At 50.6% G+C, this 15574-nt stretch overlaps 1 protein-coding gene across 2 annotated transcripts; it reads right to left on the bottom strand.

The window, feature by feature from the left end:
* Positions 1-193: 193 nt before the first annotated feature.
* UBE2L6 (ubiquitin conjugating enzyme E2 L6) lies at positions 194-15527 on the bottom strand. Of its 2 annotated transcripts, XM_055301287.1 has the most exons (4): positions 15452-15527; positions 10392-10487; positions 2759-2945; positions 194-899 (listed from the first exon to the last, which is right to left on the bottom strand). In XM_055301287.1, the coding sequence occupies exons 1-4, from the start codon at positions 15476-15478 to the stop codon at positions 748-750; spliced, it is 462 nt and encodes a 153-aa protein (XP_055157262.1). In that variant the 5' UTR covers positions 15479-15527; the 3' UTR covers positions 194-747. The 2 variants fall into 2 exon arrangements, with proteins under 2 accessions (XP_055157262.1, XP_055157263.1); XM_055301288.1 differs by lacking the exon at positions 10392-10487 and having other exon boundaries at positions 15452-15525.
* Between the last annotated feature and the right edge of the window lie 47 nt (positions 15528-15574).

The raw sequence follows: 15574 nt of genomic DNA, 5'->3' as shown, positions 1-15574 counted from the left end.
CTCAGGGTCGTGAGATCGAGCCCCGCCTCAGGCTCTGCGCTAATCAGGGGGTCTGCTTGAGATGCTCTCCCTCTCCCTCTGCCTCTTTCCCTACTTGTGCTTTCTCTCTCAAATAAATAAATCTTAAAAACAAAACAAAAACAAAACAAAAAACAAAAAAAAACAAAAAAAAAACAAAAACAGAACCATGTAGTCAGATTTCCAGGATCGAGATTCTTTATTTTGTGATTTATCAGTAGAAAAGGAAACGTTTAATACTGAAATCTAAACATACAGTACCTATTAGCAGTCTGACTTCAATCACTCAACAAATTGCTCAACTGTAAAGACAAATCCTTCTCCCATGCACACTCCCCATGTCCCCTCTGCCCCCCGGGATGCCAGGGCCCCATGGAGATTCTAGTTGCCTTCTGGGCTTGTTTCCTGCCACCTGGCCCAAAGGTGACCTGTGTCTGTAAGAGCAATTAGTGAGACCAGAATTTCAGGCCACAGAGCGCTGGAGAGCTGGCCTGTCACTGCACAAACGTGAACTCCTCTGGCTCTGGGGTAGAAAAAGAGAGCAGGAAAGGCTCACCTGTGGCCAGGTGAACCTGGGAATGGGACCACACACCACACACACACACAGACTAATGATTAACAACCCATGAAGGAAAACATGAAACAAATGAGAGGGGCTCTAGCACACAGTCTGTCAAACATCTCGTCCATCACACAGAGGACCCAGCAACAGAGAGGGGTCAGAACCAGTTAGGAGGGCCGGTCCACTCCATACTGGAGGGTGAACTCTTGGGCCTTTCTGTTGAACAGCTCTGGGTCTCGCGTCAGCAGGTCGGCGAGCTCCACCCGAACTGGCTGCCCCAGGTCTGGTCTATTCACCAGCATGCTGAGAGCCTCCAAGACTGGGGAGAGAGGCCAGATCAGGACATTAGGATGAGAGAAAGACCCTGGGAAGGAGGCGATGGCAGCCCACCCCTAGGTCCCCCGGCATCCCACACTCACTCTGTGGAGGACTCCCAAGGAGGTTCCATCTCCTTGGATGGAATGACGATGGTGACTCTATGACCAAGTCAAATGGCCCTCATTCCTCACTGATGGGGCCCAGAACCCTGACCGGCTGCACCAGTGCTTTCAAACCATGTTCTGTGGCTTCAGAGAAGCTTCCCATCATGGGGGTTGATGAGATAAATGGGGTTTCTGAGTCTCACCCCCTTTTCAACAAGAACCACTCTGTTTTTCTGTTTGATAGGATTCCAAATAAATCAACTTTTATTTGGGAAAAAGGGTTCTGATACTAAAGACTGGAAACCACGACTGCCCAGTGGCTCCCAATCTTTCCTCTGGGAACCTGGTGAAGGGAGTGGCCCATCACTTGAGGCATGTGCACATGCGAACATATACAAACATGGGGTTCTACGCAAAGAGTGCTCCACAGTCCCCCTGGACCACATCTCCCCTCCCCCTCTCCCCCCAGGGATCCTTGTTCCCAAGGCTAAGAACTCTGAGCTGGTCGTGGAGCCTGGGTGGCTCAGTTAAGCATTTGACTCTTGATTTCAGCTCAGGTCCTGATCTCACGGGCATGAAATCAAGCCCAGCGTCAGGCTCCTTGCATAGTGGGGAGTCTGCTTGAGATTCTCTCCTTCTCCCATCCCCTCAGTTGCACCCCCACTCAAGCGTGCACGATCTCTCTTTATCTGTCTCTTAAAAAAATAAATGAGGGACGCCTGGGTGGCTCAGAGGTTAAGCGCCTGCCTTCGGCCCAGGGTGTGATCCTAGAGTCCTGGGATCAAATCCCACATTGCGTTCCCTGCATGGAGCCTGCTTTTCTCTCTGCCTGTCTCTGCCTCTCTCTCTCTCTGTGTCTCTCATGAATAAATAAATAGAATCTTTAAAAATTAATTAATTAATTAATTTTAAAAAAGAAGAACTGAGCTGGTCCAGAAGCAAGACAGACTCTGCACACAGATCACACTCATGGAGTCTAGAAACACACTGTCCACTATGGTAGCCACTAGCCATGTGCAGATACATAACTTGAAACGAATTAAAATTAACTGCAATTAGGAACTCAGTTCCTCAGTCACATTAGCCACATGTCAGGTACTCAAGAGCCACACGTGACTACTGACTGGGGAACCGCACTGTGTGGCTATGGAACATTTCTTTCTCTACAGAACGTCTTCCTGGGGAGCTCTGTCCTAGAGTCAGCCAAGCCTGGCTTTGAAGCCCAGCTCAGCCACTTGCCAGCTGTACAACAGCGGGCAAGCGCTTTACCTGTCACATGCCCCAGGGTCCTCACCTAGTTAAACAACAGGGCGACAGGGACACCGCACATGGGGCTGCTGGGGATTTGGGTGAAGCCAGCGTGCAAAGCTCCCAGCATGGCCCTCCAAGGGCTTAATCGACATGTACTGCCATCATTGGGCCAATCCCCTCGACTGTCATTATGGCGTCGAGCCTGGGGAGGAGCAGACCTCACCAAGGTCCGCAGACAGAGCCCCAGAGTGCTTCCCCCTAGAGCCTACGGCTTCTCTCTCCCATGACCCCTAACCATGCTGCTCTGTTACACCTGCCCAGGTAGACGAGCAGAGGCAGCACCAGGCCAGCCAGCCCAGGATCTCAGGATGCATCCCTTCTGCCCAAAGACAGGCTGAGACCCGCAATCTTTATTTCCCCTTCTTTGGGCTTTCCTGCCTCAAAACCAGTCCCATAACCCTGAATCCAGGATCAGTCCGTCCTGTTAGGGGAGACCCAGTCCCACCTTGGCAGGCCTTGGTGTGAGGATTCCAGTTCTCCTTGCTGATGATAGGCAGGCAAACGTCTCCGTCGTGGCCCACGTTGGGGTGGTAGATCCTGGTGGTGAAGGTCACCGTGGGGGGCTTGAACGGGTAGTCCTCGGGGAAGCTGATACGCAGGTGGAAGGCCTTGAGGTTATAGGGTGGTTTCTCCTGTGCAACAGAAGGTTAAACTCTGTTTTAAGACATGTCTCCTCCAGAAAGATGGTTTTCCTCCTAGAGCCTTGGTCTGGCTCCCCTCCTCCCCACCCTACCCCGGGGTTCCCAGCATCCTCTGCTATCCCCCCAGGTAGGACCATGAATGGATACAGATGGCACCTGCACGCACTTGATGACTGAGCCACAGATTCGTGGAAGAGTCGAGTCACAAAACAACACTGGCCTGGGAGTTACAAAAATCGGATCCTGGTTCTTGCTGGGCAACTGACTGCAGGCTAGCCGCCCCCACCTCTGAGTCTGTTTCCTCATTTGAAAATTGGGTCAAGTTTGACTACATGAGCTCTAAGAACCACCTCCTTTTTTTCCCCCCAATAATGAACTTTTTTCCAGTTCTACTGAAAAATAATTGTCAGATATCACCGCATAAATTTTAGGTATATGACGCAAAGGTTTGATTTACATACACAGTGAAATGATGAGCTCGACGGGCTTAGCTAATATCCATCTTCTCATACAGATATAATAAGAAGAAAAAGAAAAAAGGTAAAAGTTTCTCCTGGTGATGAAAACTCTTAGGATTTACTGTCTTACTATCCCGTGTGCCACACAGCAGTGTCAGCTACTGTCCCCACGCTGTGTGTCCTCAGCACTTTCCTATCTTATACATGGAAGTCTGCACCTTTAAAAAAAAAAAAAAAAAAAGATTTGATTTTTGTTTATTGGAGAGAGCACACACAGGGGGAGCGGCAGGCAGAGGGAGAGAGAGAAGCCAGCTCCCCCTCAGAACAGGGAGCCCGATGTGGGGCTTGATCCTAGGACCCCGGGATCATGAGCCAAGCTGAAGGCAGACATTTAATTAACTGAGCCACCCAGGCACCCTTACACATTTTACTTTTGAAAAATTTTTAAGTAGGTCCCATATCCTGTGTGTATCCCAACATGGGGCTTGAACTTAGAACCCTGAGATCAAGACTTGAGCTGAGAGCAAGAGTCAGATGCTTCCCTGACTGAGCCCTGAAGTCTATACCTTTTTACCACCTCCCTCCATATGCCCCACTCTGCCTCCGATAAACACCAGAACCTGATCTCCTTTTCTGTCAGTTGAGTTTTTTGGGTTTTGTTTCTTTAGATTCCACACATAAGAGACCACATGACATTTGTCTTTCTCTGCCTGACTTATTTCACTTCACATAATACCTTCAAGGTCTTTGCATACTGTCACCAACGGTCATCTGAGAATTAGGGGAGAAGGAAGGACAGATACCTTCTCTGTGGGCACAGTGAGCAAGTGATTGACAACATCATTATCAGTGGTGAGAGGACATGGAGAAAATGAAATGCTAAGATGTCAGGGGCTCGGGGATGTAAAATGGTGCAGCTGCTGTGCAAAACCACATGGCAGTTCCTTAAAAATCAAAGCATAGAATTAGGGGGATCCGTGGGTGGCTCAGCGATTTAGCACCGCCTTCAGCCCAGCGCATGATCCTGGAGCCACAGGATCGAGTCCCACATCGGGCTCCCTGCATGGAGCCTGCTTCTCCTTCTGTCTGTATCTCTGCCTCTCTGTGTGTGTGTGTGTGTCTCTCATGAATAAATAAATAAAATCTTGAAAAAAAAAAATTAGCATAAGATCCAGCAGTTTCAGCTCCAAGTACATACCCAAAGGAACCGAAAGCAGCGACTCCAAAAGATACTTGTACACCTGTGCTCACAGCAGCATGATTCACAGGGGCAAAAAGTTGAAAGAACTGAAATGCCCCTCAATGAATGAGTGGGTAAACAAAGCGTGGCCTATATGTACGATAGGATGTTGCTCACCCTTAAGAAAGAATGGTAAGGGACGCCTGGGTGGCTCAGTGGTTGAGCGTCTGCCTTTGGCTTAGGGTGTGACCCCAGAGTTCTGGGATCGAGTCCCATATCAGGCTCCATGCAGGAGCCTGCTTCTCTCTCAGTCTGTGTCTCTGCCTCTCTCTTTCTGTGTCTCTCATGAATAAATAAATAAATAATTTTAAAAATCTTAAAAAAAAAAAAGAAGAATGGTAAAGTGCCACAATGTGGATGAACTCTGAAAACATTATGCTAAGTGAAATAAGGTAGAAAAAAAGAGAGCAAATACTATAGGACTCCACTCGGGGGAGGTACCTAGGAGTCAGATTCATAGCCATAAAATAGAAAATGAGTTGGCAGGTGCTGAGTGGGGTGGGGAGGAGGAATGGGGAGTCAGTGTTTCATGGGTACAGAGCTCCAGAAGGGGAAGATGAAAGTGTTCTGAAGGTGGACCATGGGGATAGTCGCACAACAATGGGAACATACTGAGCTGAGTGCCGCTGACTATAAACATGAGGGTTAGAATGGGGGGCGCCGGGGTGGCTTGGTCGGTGAGGCAGTTAAGCATCTGACTCTTGGTTTCAGCTCAGGTCATGAGATGGGGGACCTGGGATCGAGCCCTGAGTTGGGCCCTGCATTCTGCATGGAGTCAGTTTGTCCATCTCTCTTGCCCCCACTGCTCCCCTCCGCCCTCTCAAATGGATAAAATCTTTATTTTTTTTTAATTTATTTATTTATGATAGTCACAGAGAGAGAGAGAGAGATCGAGAGGCAGAGACACAGGCAGAGGGAGAAGCAGGCTCCATGCACTGGGAGCCCGATGTGGGATTCGACCCGGGGTCTCCAGGATCGCGCCCTGGGCCAAAGGCAGGCGCCTAACTGCTGCACCACCCAGGGATCCCTGGATAAAATCTTTAAAAAGAAAAAAAGGCTTAGAATGGCAAATGGTGTTATCGTGTACTTTTACCAGAATTAAAAAAGAAATTCTTAAAGAAAGAAATCGGGCTGGAGTGACTGGGGGTTTGGGTTTGCCAGGAGCCAGAACCTCCAGACTCTGAGCAAACTGAAAGCTCTCCCGAGCATCTACTCTGTGCCACCTTATGTGAAGGGCTTGACACACATTAGTCCACGCAGCAGAAGGTAGGGATTACATGGCCTTTGGAGCCACTCCGCCTCAGGATGAATCTTGGCTCTGCTATCCCCTCGCTGTGTGATCTTATGCAAGTAACTTAACCTCTCTGTGCTTCTATATGAGAATAATAATAGGCTTCTTCACAGAGCTTATGTGAGTAGTAAATGAGTTCATTTATGTTAAGGCCTTAGAACAGGGCCTTCACATGGAAAGCACTACCTTTGGAGAATAGAGGAAGTATTTTTTAAGATTTTATTTACTCATTTATTTATGAGAGAGAGAGAGGCAGAGACACAGGCAGAGGGAGAGGCAGGCTCCATGCAAGAGGTCCAATGTGGGACTCGATCCTGGGACCCCAGGATCATGCCCGGACCCAAAGGCAGACATTCAACTGCTGAGCCACCCAGGTGTCCCAATACAGGAAGTATTATGAAAACTCACCACTACTAGCATTTATATTATGATGAGGAAACTCAAGTTCACTGTAGCTTGCCAGGGCCACGGTGGTGCGCTAGCCAGGAACCTAGCACGGTCGACCCTACATCCCCACACATGAGCACTAGTCTACGCTCCCAGAAGTGAGCAGCCTGAGGACTCAGGTGACCCCAGCACAAGGGCACAGGGGCTCCCTGCTGGTTCCAAAGCTCCAGCTCCTTTCAGAAACTTCGTTACTGGGATCCCTGGGTGGCGCAGCGGTTTGGTGCCTGCCTTTGGCCCAGGGCGCGATCCTGGAGACCCGGGATCGAATCCCACATCAGGCTCCCGGTGCATGGAGCCTGCTTCTCCCTCTGCCTGTGTCTCTGCCTCTCTCTCTCTCTCTCTCTCTCTGTGTGACTATCATAAATAAATAAACATTAAAAAAAAAAAAAGAAAAAAAAAAAGAAACTTCGTTACTGAGAAGACAAGACAAAGACAGCCAGAATGACCTACAGATTTAAACCCAGGGTCAAGGTTTTAAAAGAGCTCCTCTTCATTTAGCAGAGGGCGAAATGGGAGCCATCGTGGTCCTGGGAGTGTCTGAGATAGAAGAAGGGATGGCCTAAGGGGTGATGAGGAGAATGTCTCAGCATTTCTATTCTTTTTTTTTTTAATATTTTATTTATTTATTCATGATAGACGAGAGAGAGAGAGAGGCAGAGACACACAGGCAGAGGGAGAAGCAGGCTCCATACAGGGAGCCTGACGTGGACTCTATCCCAGGACTCCAGGATACACCCTGGGCCAAAGGCATACACTAAACCACTGAGCCACCCAGGGGATCCCCTCAGCATTTCTATTCTTGATAAGAAGAGCCCTGGCAGGTGCCGGGGATGGGGGGGGGCGCTCAGCTGGTTACGCGTCTGCCTTGGCTCAGGTCATGATCGGGGGTCCTAGAATGAGCCCCGCATCAGGCTTCCCAGTGAAGAGTTTGCTTCTCCCTCTGCCCCTGCCGCTCCCGCTGCTTGGTGCAGGTGCTCTCTCTCCGTCAAATAAATAAAATAAAATCATTAAAAAATTAAAAAAAGGAAAAAGAAAAAAAGAGCCCTGGCCTGTGAGGTAGAGACAGGGCCAAGGGTGAAGCCTCAGGACAGGATGGAGAACACCAGTGTGTCCTGCCTGCAGGGGTGCATGCCAGCTTCCAGGGCCCTAGTGGGGAAGGAGAGCGGAGCCCTGGAGCAGGGGCCCCAGGAGCTGCCCCAGCTCTGCCTCGGGCCTGCGGCGTGGCTGGGAGCTCCTCAGGGAATCAGTTTCCCATCCGTGACATGAAGAAGTTAGACCACCCGATGGCTTCATACTGTACCTTGGGGTTGGCTGAAAAAGTCTGATTTCCTTCTAAGTTTTGGGTTTAGAGAAAGCGCGTGGCTATCCCCCCAGCCCTGCCACCTTACCCTGTGCCACCTTCTGTGTGACGAACCACTAAGCCCCCTTGGCTTCCATTCCCTCTCATCTCTGTAAAAGATCCAGGCTTCCTGGTGGGGTGGTTGAGAGGACTGCAGGATGACTGCTCAGGCAGTGTCCTGGAAACAGTGCTCAGGCCACAGGGGTTCTCAGTGAATGGCAACTCTTACCAGGAGCTTCCAAGGCTTGTCCCACCGTCAGCCTCCCTGATATGAAGTGACAAGGGGGGGGCCACCTTGGTAAGCGTATATACTGAGATGGAGGTTTTGAAGGGCCATCTGTCTGCTTGCCCCACAGACCTTTCTGGATTCTCTTTCCCCTGCCTCCCAACCACACCTCCTTTATGGCTTCACCAGACACCTGGGGGCCCCCTTAGCTGGCTGTTCTGCATCAATCTTCCCAACCAATATGCTTGTTCAGGACCCCTGCATGGATGGAAGGTCTCTGGCTAGTTTCTGGGAGCACACCTACTGTGCTACTGTGATTTATAAGAAATATATATTTGGGGGGCACCTGGGTGGCTCAGTGGTTGAGCGCCTGCCTTTGGCTTGGGTTGTGATCCCGGGGTCCTGGGAAGAGTCCTGCTTCTCCCTCTGCCTGTGTCTCTGCCTCTCTGTATGTCTCTCATGAATAAATAAATAAAATCTTTTAAAAAGAAAGGAAAAAGAAATATATATTTGGTCACTCAGACACATTTCTCAGGTTTGTCCATAGCTCCCCGGCTCCCAGCTCTCAAAACCCTTAGAATTTCCCAAGTGTTGAGAGTGACCCAAATGTTATGTTAATGAGATAGTTTTTGGAAGCACCTAAGGATGGGGCTGGAGCTGGGGAACCAACCACAGGGTTGGACGGTTGGAGGGGAGAAGGACTACAGTCCAATCGCCAATGGCCAATGACTTCATCATTCATGCTTATGGAATGAAGCCTCCACAAAACCCCAAAAAAGACAGGTTTCGGGGAACTTCTGGGCTGGTGAACAGGTGGAGGTTTGGGCAGAGTGGTGCACTTGGGGAGGGTGTGGAAGCCCCATGCCCTCCCCCATGCCTGGCCCTGTGCATCTCTTCCACCTGGCTGTTCTGCGTTATACCCTTTCAGAAAATACGTTCATCTAGTAAAAGGAAAATGTGTCTGCATTCTGTGCACCACCCCAGCAGATTAACTGAACCTGAGGAAGGGGTCATGGGAACCTCTGGTTTATAACCATTCGGTCAGAAGCAGCTGGACTTGCAACTGATATCTGAGAGGAGTTTGGAGAGTGTGTGCAGAGGGGACAGTCTTGTGGGACTGGGCCGTAATCTGTGTGATCTGACGCTATCTCCAGCGAGATAGTATCAGAAGTGAGTTAAAGAGGAAGACACCCAGCTGGTGTCCTGAGAACTGCTTGCTGGTGAGGCAGGGCATGCCTCCACATACTGGAATTGTGCTCAGAACAGAAAACCAACCACTTTGTCTTGCCAAACAATCGGGTCTTCTGATTTCACAGTATCTGCTGCAATGGGACCTTCCCCAAGTGTCCCTGTCGTCCACCTCCTTCCTTCTGACCTGCTCCCCCTGTTCCCCCACTTTGACTCTTATCCACCTCAGAGCTAGCTTCCCTGGGATCTAATCCATCCCTGGAGCACCTTCTGGCACCTTCATCCTCTGGCACCTGAGGCCCAGAGCAGGTGTTCTTACTCCAAGCCAGGTAAATGGGTTGCTTGAACCTAGCAGCCCACAGGACACAACAGATGTCCATATGTGGCCCCGACTCCAGCCTTTCTCCCCTTTTCAAGACTACAGATCAGTTAAAGAGAAGATGGCCTAAACCAGGACACTGCGTTGTCCAAATCCTAAAGAAGTAAGAAGTCCAAATCCTAAATAATCCAGTGAGTTGTTCTCTTTATATTCCAAAGAGCTACCAAAAAGGTTCACTGTTTTAATTTTCATGTTCACAAAACTAAAGGTGTGTAGATGACTGTCCCGTAGAAAACACTGTCCGTCTATTAATGATAAAATAGAAATCTTGGCAGTCAGACAGGTCCTCTAGAATATGGTTTTCAGGGGAGATTTTATTGAGAGAGATCTCATAAATGGAGAAAAATCAAAATCAGAGAAGAGTTATCTACGTAGTCGTACCTAACAGTAGTTGTCCAATCCCTACATTGCAAACCTGAAAACTAACATATCGCTGTATGCAAACTACACTGGAATAAAAAAAAAGTTATCTGAAATATGATCATTAAAAGAAAGCAAAATACATTGTAGGTTTGAGAGGTCAAATTCCGCCAACTGTGAAAAACAGGAAGTTTATCCCTATCCCTTGACAAAGATCCAAGGGATCTGTTTCCTTCTTTCGATGTCATTTGTTTGCTGACACTTGTGTGGCAGGCTTGAGGTGACTACTGGTTTGAGGAAAGAGTCTCCTACTAAATCCAGAAGTCTTTCAGCCTCTTCATCAGCCTGCTTCGACCTCAGAAACAATCAACCCAGAGACCTCTGCCCATGATTGGTCTCCGGGCAAGAAAAGTAATTCTAGGCAGGGTAAAGTCTGAAGTAGTCCTAAGCCTCCCTATGTCCTTGGCCTGTTATCCCAAACAAAAGCCATGGTCCCCAGGAACACTCACGGGCAGGAGGAGCACATGCCACACCAGGACGTCCGCATCATCACTGAACAGGTCCCGTAGGTAGGGGGGAAGCTTTGCCTGAAGACTCTCCAGCTCCTGCAGGGAGCACAGCAGTGGGCAGAGGGTTAGCCTCCCCTACTTCAGCCCCCCATCTGCCTGCCTGTCCCAGCAGCAAGCTGTCCCAAGTCCCAGAGGACACCCTCTGGGACAGGACCTGGCAAAGAGTCCTTACTGAGCACCTAGAATGTGCCAGGCTTGGGGGCTCCAGGGTGGCTCAGTGTCTGACACTTTTTTTTTTAAGATTTTATTTATTTATTCATGAGAGACACACAGAGAGAGGGAGACAGAGACACAGGCAGAGAGAGAAGCAGGCTCCACGCAGGGTGGGACTCGATCCCAGGCCCTGGACCAAAGGCGGCGCTAAACCGAGCCATCTGGGCTGCCCAAGTGTCTCACTATTGATTTCAGTTCAGGTCATGATCTCAGGGCCCTGGGACTGAGCCACACATCCAGCTCCCTTCTCAGCGGAGAGTCTGCGTCTCTCCCTCTGCCCTTCCTCTGCTTACACACGCTGTCTCACTCAAAGAATAAATAAATCTTTTAAAAAAAAAAAAGATTTTATGGGACGCCCGGGTGGCTCAGGGGTTTGATGCCTGCATTCGGCCCAGGGTATGATCCCGGAGTCCAGGGATCGAGTCCCATGTCAGGCTCCCTGTGTAGAGCCTGCTTCTCCCTCTGCCTGTGTCTCTGCCTCTCTCTCTCTCTCTCTCTCTGTCTCTCATGACTAAATAAAATCTTAAAAAAAAAAAAAGAAAAGAATATGTCGAGCACAGTGCTGAGTGTTTTAAGTGACTTATCTGCCTTAAGCCTCACCAAGCTCTTTAGGTACTAAGTGGAGGGGGGGGGGGATGCATGATCCTTGTTTCCAGACATTATGACCACTTGGAAATAAACTCTATCTGCAGCCTTTCCTCCTAAAACAAAGATACTACATACGACACCTCTGTCCTCTTTCTCTCTCCCTGGAGAGACACAAGGTCCTCATTTTCTCCCTCCCTCCCTTCTTCCCAAGGCATCCACTGTGTGTCCAGCATGACAACAGGTCCTTATGTGCTCATGACAAACTCCTCCAGACCAGGGCCGGGCAAGGGAGATGGTTCAGGCTGACTGTAGCCCAGGAGAACTCTACACTCCAAGCAGAGAAACAAGGGAACAAGGAGTGACTCACACCCCTGCCCCAGCCACGCCACCCCAGGATGTGGCCCAGGTGCCTGCATATCACTGGATTCACTCTCCAACCCATTACAGGGCATCCTCTACTGACACTGGAGTGGGAAGGGCCCCGCCCTCAGAAACTTCCCTGGGGTACTGGCAGAAACATGAATGTGACTGTGTGAGGAACATGTGTGCACACACAACAGGGAAGGGCAGGACAGGGGAGCAGGAAGGTTTTGCAGATGGTGCCACTGAGCCAGGCCACGCAGAGTACACAGGAGTCCGCCATGCAGAGAAGGGGACAGGCATCCAAGGCAGAGGGCCCAGTGAGAGCAAATGTGTACGGTGTGCTCCATGCAAGCTTGAGAGTTATGGATGGAGGGACGCCTGGGTGGCTCAGCCTGGGTGGCTCAGCGGTTTAGCCCCCGCCTTTGGCCCAGGGCACGATCCTGGAATCCAGGGATCGAGTCCTGCATCGGGCTCCCTGCAGGGGGCCTGCTTCCCCCCTCTGACTGTGTCTCTGCTCCTGCCTCTCTCTCTGTTTCTCATGAATAAATAAATAAAATATTTTTTAAAAAAAGAATTATGGATGGAAAAGGGTTCTATGGTCAAGTACATTGGAAAACACAAAGCTAAACAGATTTCTTTATTGCAGGACTTCCCAGAGCCTTTAATATGCTATTGTGCATCGTGAATCTCCAAGATGTGAGCCCACGGCACGCAGTTCTTCTCAAACGTATCTAACCAAAGGACAGCCTGGGTAGCTCAGCGGTTTGGCGCCTGCCTTCAGCCCAGGGCCTGATCCTGGAGACCCGGGATCGAATCCCATGTCAGGCTCCCTGCACGGAGTCTGCTTCACCCTCTGCCTGTGTCTCTGCCTTTCTCTCTTTCTCTCTGTGTCTCTCACGCATAAATAAATAAAATCTTTAAAAAAAATCTGACCAAAGAACCCTGCTCCTTTTTTGGGGTCCATCCTGTAGGACAACAGACCTTTTTTTTAGAAAGCAAAACAACAAGAATAACAAAGAAAAAGACATCCAAGGACAGGTCATATTCCTCTGGAACACCAAATGGTTATTATAAACCATCAGTTTTCTTTTCTTTTAAAGATTTTATTAAAAAAAAAAAGATTTTATTTATTTATTTATTCATGAGAGACACAAAGAGAAAAGCAGAGACACAGGCAGAGGGAGAAACAGGTTCCCTGTGGGGAGTTGGATACAGGGCTCAATCCTGGGATCCTGGGCTCACGACCTGAGCCAAAGGCAGACACTCAACCACTGAGCCACCCAGGGGTCCCAAACCATTGGTTTTCAAACTGGTGCCAATTTGACCCCACCCCTCCAGCGGACACTGGGCAATGCCTAGAGCCACTTTGGGTTGTTGCAGGAAAGTGCCACCAGCATCTAGTGAGTAGAGGCCAGGGATGCTGACAGACATCGTACAAGGGATTACCCAGCCCCAGATGTCAACAGTGACAAGGCTGAGAAATGGTGGTACAAACAAAAGGCAGACAGAAAGCTCAAACTTAGTCCACAGCTTGGGAAGGGCTCTTCAGGCTGTGGACCACGTGAACTTTCTCTGCACCCCCAATATCTAAACGCAACCCTGGCCTCATCGCCTGTGTCTCAGCCCATACTCCGTCTCTGTTCATACCAACAAACTGCTTCTTGTGCCTTGTGCCCAGAGTCTAGGACCCCTCATTTATATTTTACTCCCCAAGTAGAAGCACCTGCTACCATGAGTCCTAGCTCCAGTAACATCTATGACCCTCTGGCAAGAAGGAAGCCCTGGGTGGCTCAGTGGTTGAGCGTCTGCCTTTGGCTCAGGTCGTGATCCCGGAGTCCTGGGATCGAGTCCTGTACGGCGCTTCCCGCAGGGAGCCTGCTTCTCCCTCTGCCTATGTCTCCTGCTTCTTTCTCTGTGTCTCTCATGAATAAACAAATAAAATCTAAAGGGAAAAAAAAGTGAGGGCCATCACCTCATAGACATAGTTTAAAAAAAGAAAAAAAGGAATGAAGCCCTAAGCCAAACAGAGAAGCTCTGGAATGGACATCTTCCTGACTTTACTATAACGGGGATCACTTGGACCTTTCGGTTGTAGAAGAGTTCTGCCAAAGACGCTGCAAGCCTGAGGATAGTGAAACTCAAGCTAAGACGCCCCGCTCTTTCCTGAGGCCCGTTAGGAAACCACCTGACTCCAAGGAACAGAAAATGAAAGTAAAGAAGTCACTGGAAGAGCCTGCAGGTTGAGCACCACCTACCTGGGCTCCACGTCCAGCCCTATCACTCCCTCCTGGGTGACCCTGGACAACTGAGTTATTCTCTTTGAGCCTCAACTTCCTCATTTGTAAAAATTTATCTCACACAAAGTTGTTGTGGGAACTTCACGAACTAATGTAAATAGCCTGGCACTCAGTCGTGTCAGTGTGGCGAATACTGGCTCCCAGCCCTTTCCCACTTGACTAGAAAGACCTTCCGCGTCCTTTTGTTGCTAACCTCCAGATTTCAGTTCTTCTGGGCTTGGCCAGCTCTATGCCCCAATCTGAGACCTTCTATTTCTCAAAGGTTCAGAGGAGCCGGCAGTCCTCTTCACCCCCTTAAACCTGCCCCCACCCTACACACTGGAGGGGCACTTCCAAGACAAAGTCTAGGGCATGTCAGACCCACCTCACCACGACTGCTCCTGCTTCCCCACCTCTGCCCACACGCAGGCTACACCCCAGTCCTTCAAACACCCTGGGCTTTCCCACCCTTAAGTTTGCCCACTTCCCATCCTCCCAGACCTCACTTTAAATAGTGTTCCTGAATGGAGGGGCCCCTGGGTGGCTCAGTCAGTTAAAGATGGACCTTTTCTTTAAGGATTTTATTTATGTATTCATGAGACACAGAGAGACAGAAGCAAAGGGAGAAGCAGGCTCCCTGCCGGGAGCACGATGCAGAACTCATCCCAGGACCCTGGGATCACGACCTGAGCCAAAGGCAGACGACGCTCAACCACTGAGCCACCGAGGAGCCCTAAGCATGGACTCTTTGATTTCAGCTTGCTGGGGTCCTGATCTCAGGGTCGTGGGATCCAGCCCCAGCCCCAGCTCAGGCTCTGTCCTCAGCATAGAGTCTGCTTGGAATTCTCTCTCTCTCTCTCTCAAAAATAAGTCAATCTGCAAACTGTGTCCCTGATTGGAAAGAAAGCTCAAGGAGGGAGGGGCAAGATTTTTGCTCATCTCTGCCTCGGAGTTCCTAGCACAGGAGCCAGCACATGACAGGCTTCCGACAACATCTGTAGAAGGACGAGCGCGCGCCACCTACTCCAGGACGCCTTCCAGCTCCGCCTTGGCAGCTTTTCCTCCGGAGAATACCCAGGGGACTTTGTGCCTGACCCCTACTCAACACCCCATACTTCCCCGGACTCTAGAAACGTAGGTGCCTCATCTCCGGCCGGGGCATGAGCCACTCCCCGTTACCTCTGCGCCTCACCACCCCCTCACCCCAGCGGCGCGCCCGGCTCTCGGAACCTTTCTAGCACCCCCGGGAGACGCGAGCGATTGCCAGGCCAAGTTTCTGGCAGAAGAAACGAAACCGAAACCAGTTTCGGCTCCACGGGAGCCGGCTCAGCCCCATTCCCAGCACAGCCCAGGGCCGCAGCGGCAGCCCCGCTCGATCCGCGCCCCCCGCCCGCCCTCGCTTCCCCCCAGTTCGGCTCCCGCCCCTCCGGGAGCCCGCTCCTCCGACGGGGCGGCGGCGACGGCGACAAATAACCGCGCTCGGGGAGCCGGGGCGGGATGCAGGGGGCAGGGCACGCGAGGCGAGGGGAGCCGAGACAGGGGCCGTCCGACCGCCGTTACCTTCGCCACCCGTTTGCTGGCGGTCATCTCGGACCCAGCGTCCCGGCTTCTGCGGCTTCCCGCCGGACTGCGCTCTGGCCCGCCCCCGCGCCCCGCCCACTCTCTGCGCCCCGCCCACTCGCC

Source organism: Nyctereutes procyonoides, unplaced genomic scaffold, assembly GCF_905146905.1.
Source record: "Nyctereutes procyonoides isolate TBG_1078 unplaced genomic scaffold, NYPRO_anot_genome, whole genome shotgun sequence".
Lineage (NCBI taxonomy): Eukaryota > Metazoa > Chordata > Mammalia > Carnivora > Canidae > Nyctereutes > Nyctereutes procyonoides.
The sequence above is the reverse complement of the archived record's forward strand: the minus strand, read 5'-3'. Positions and strand labels throughout refer to the sequence as shown.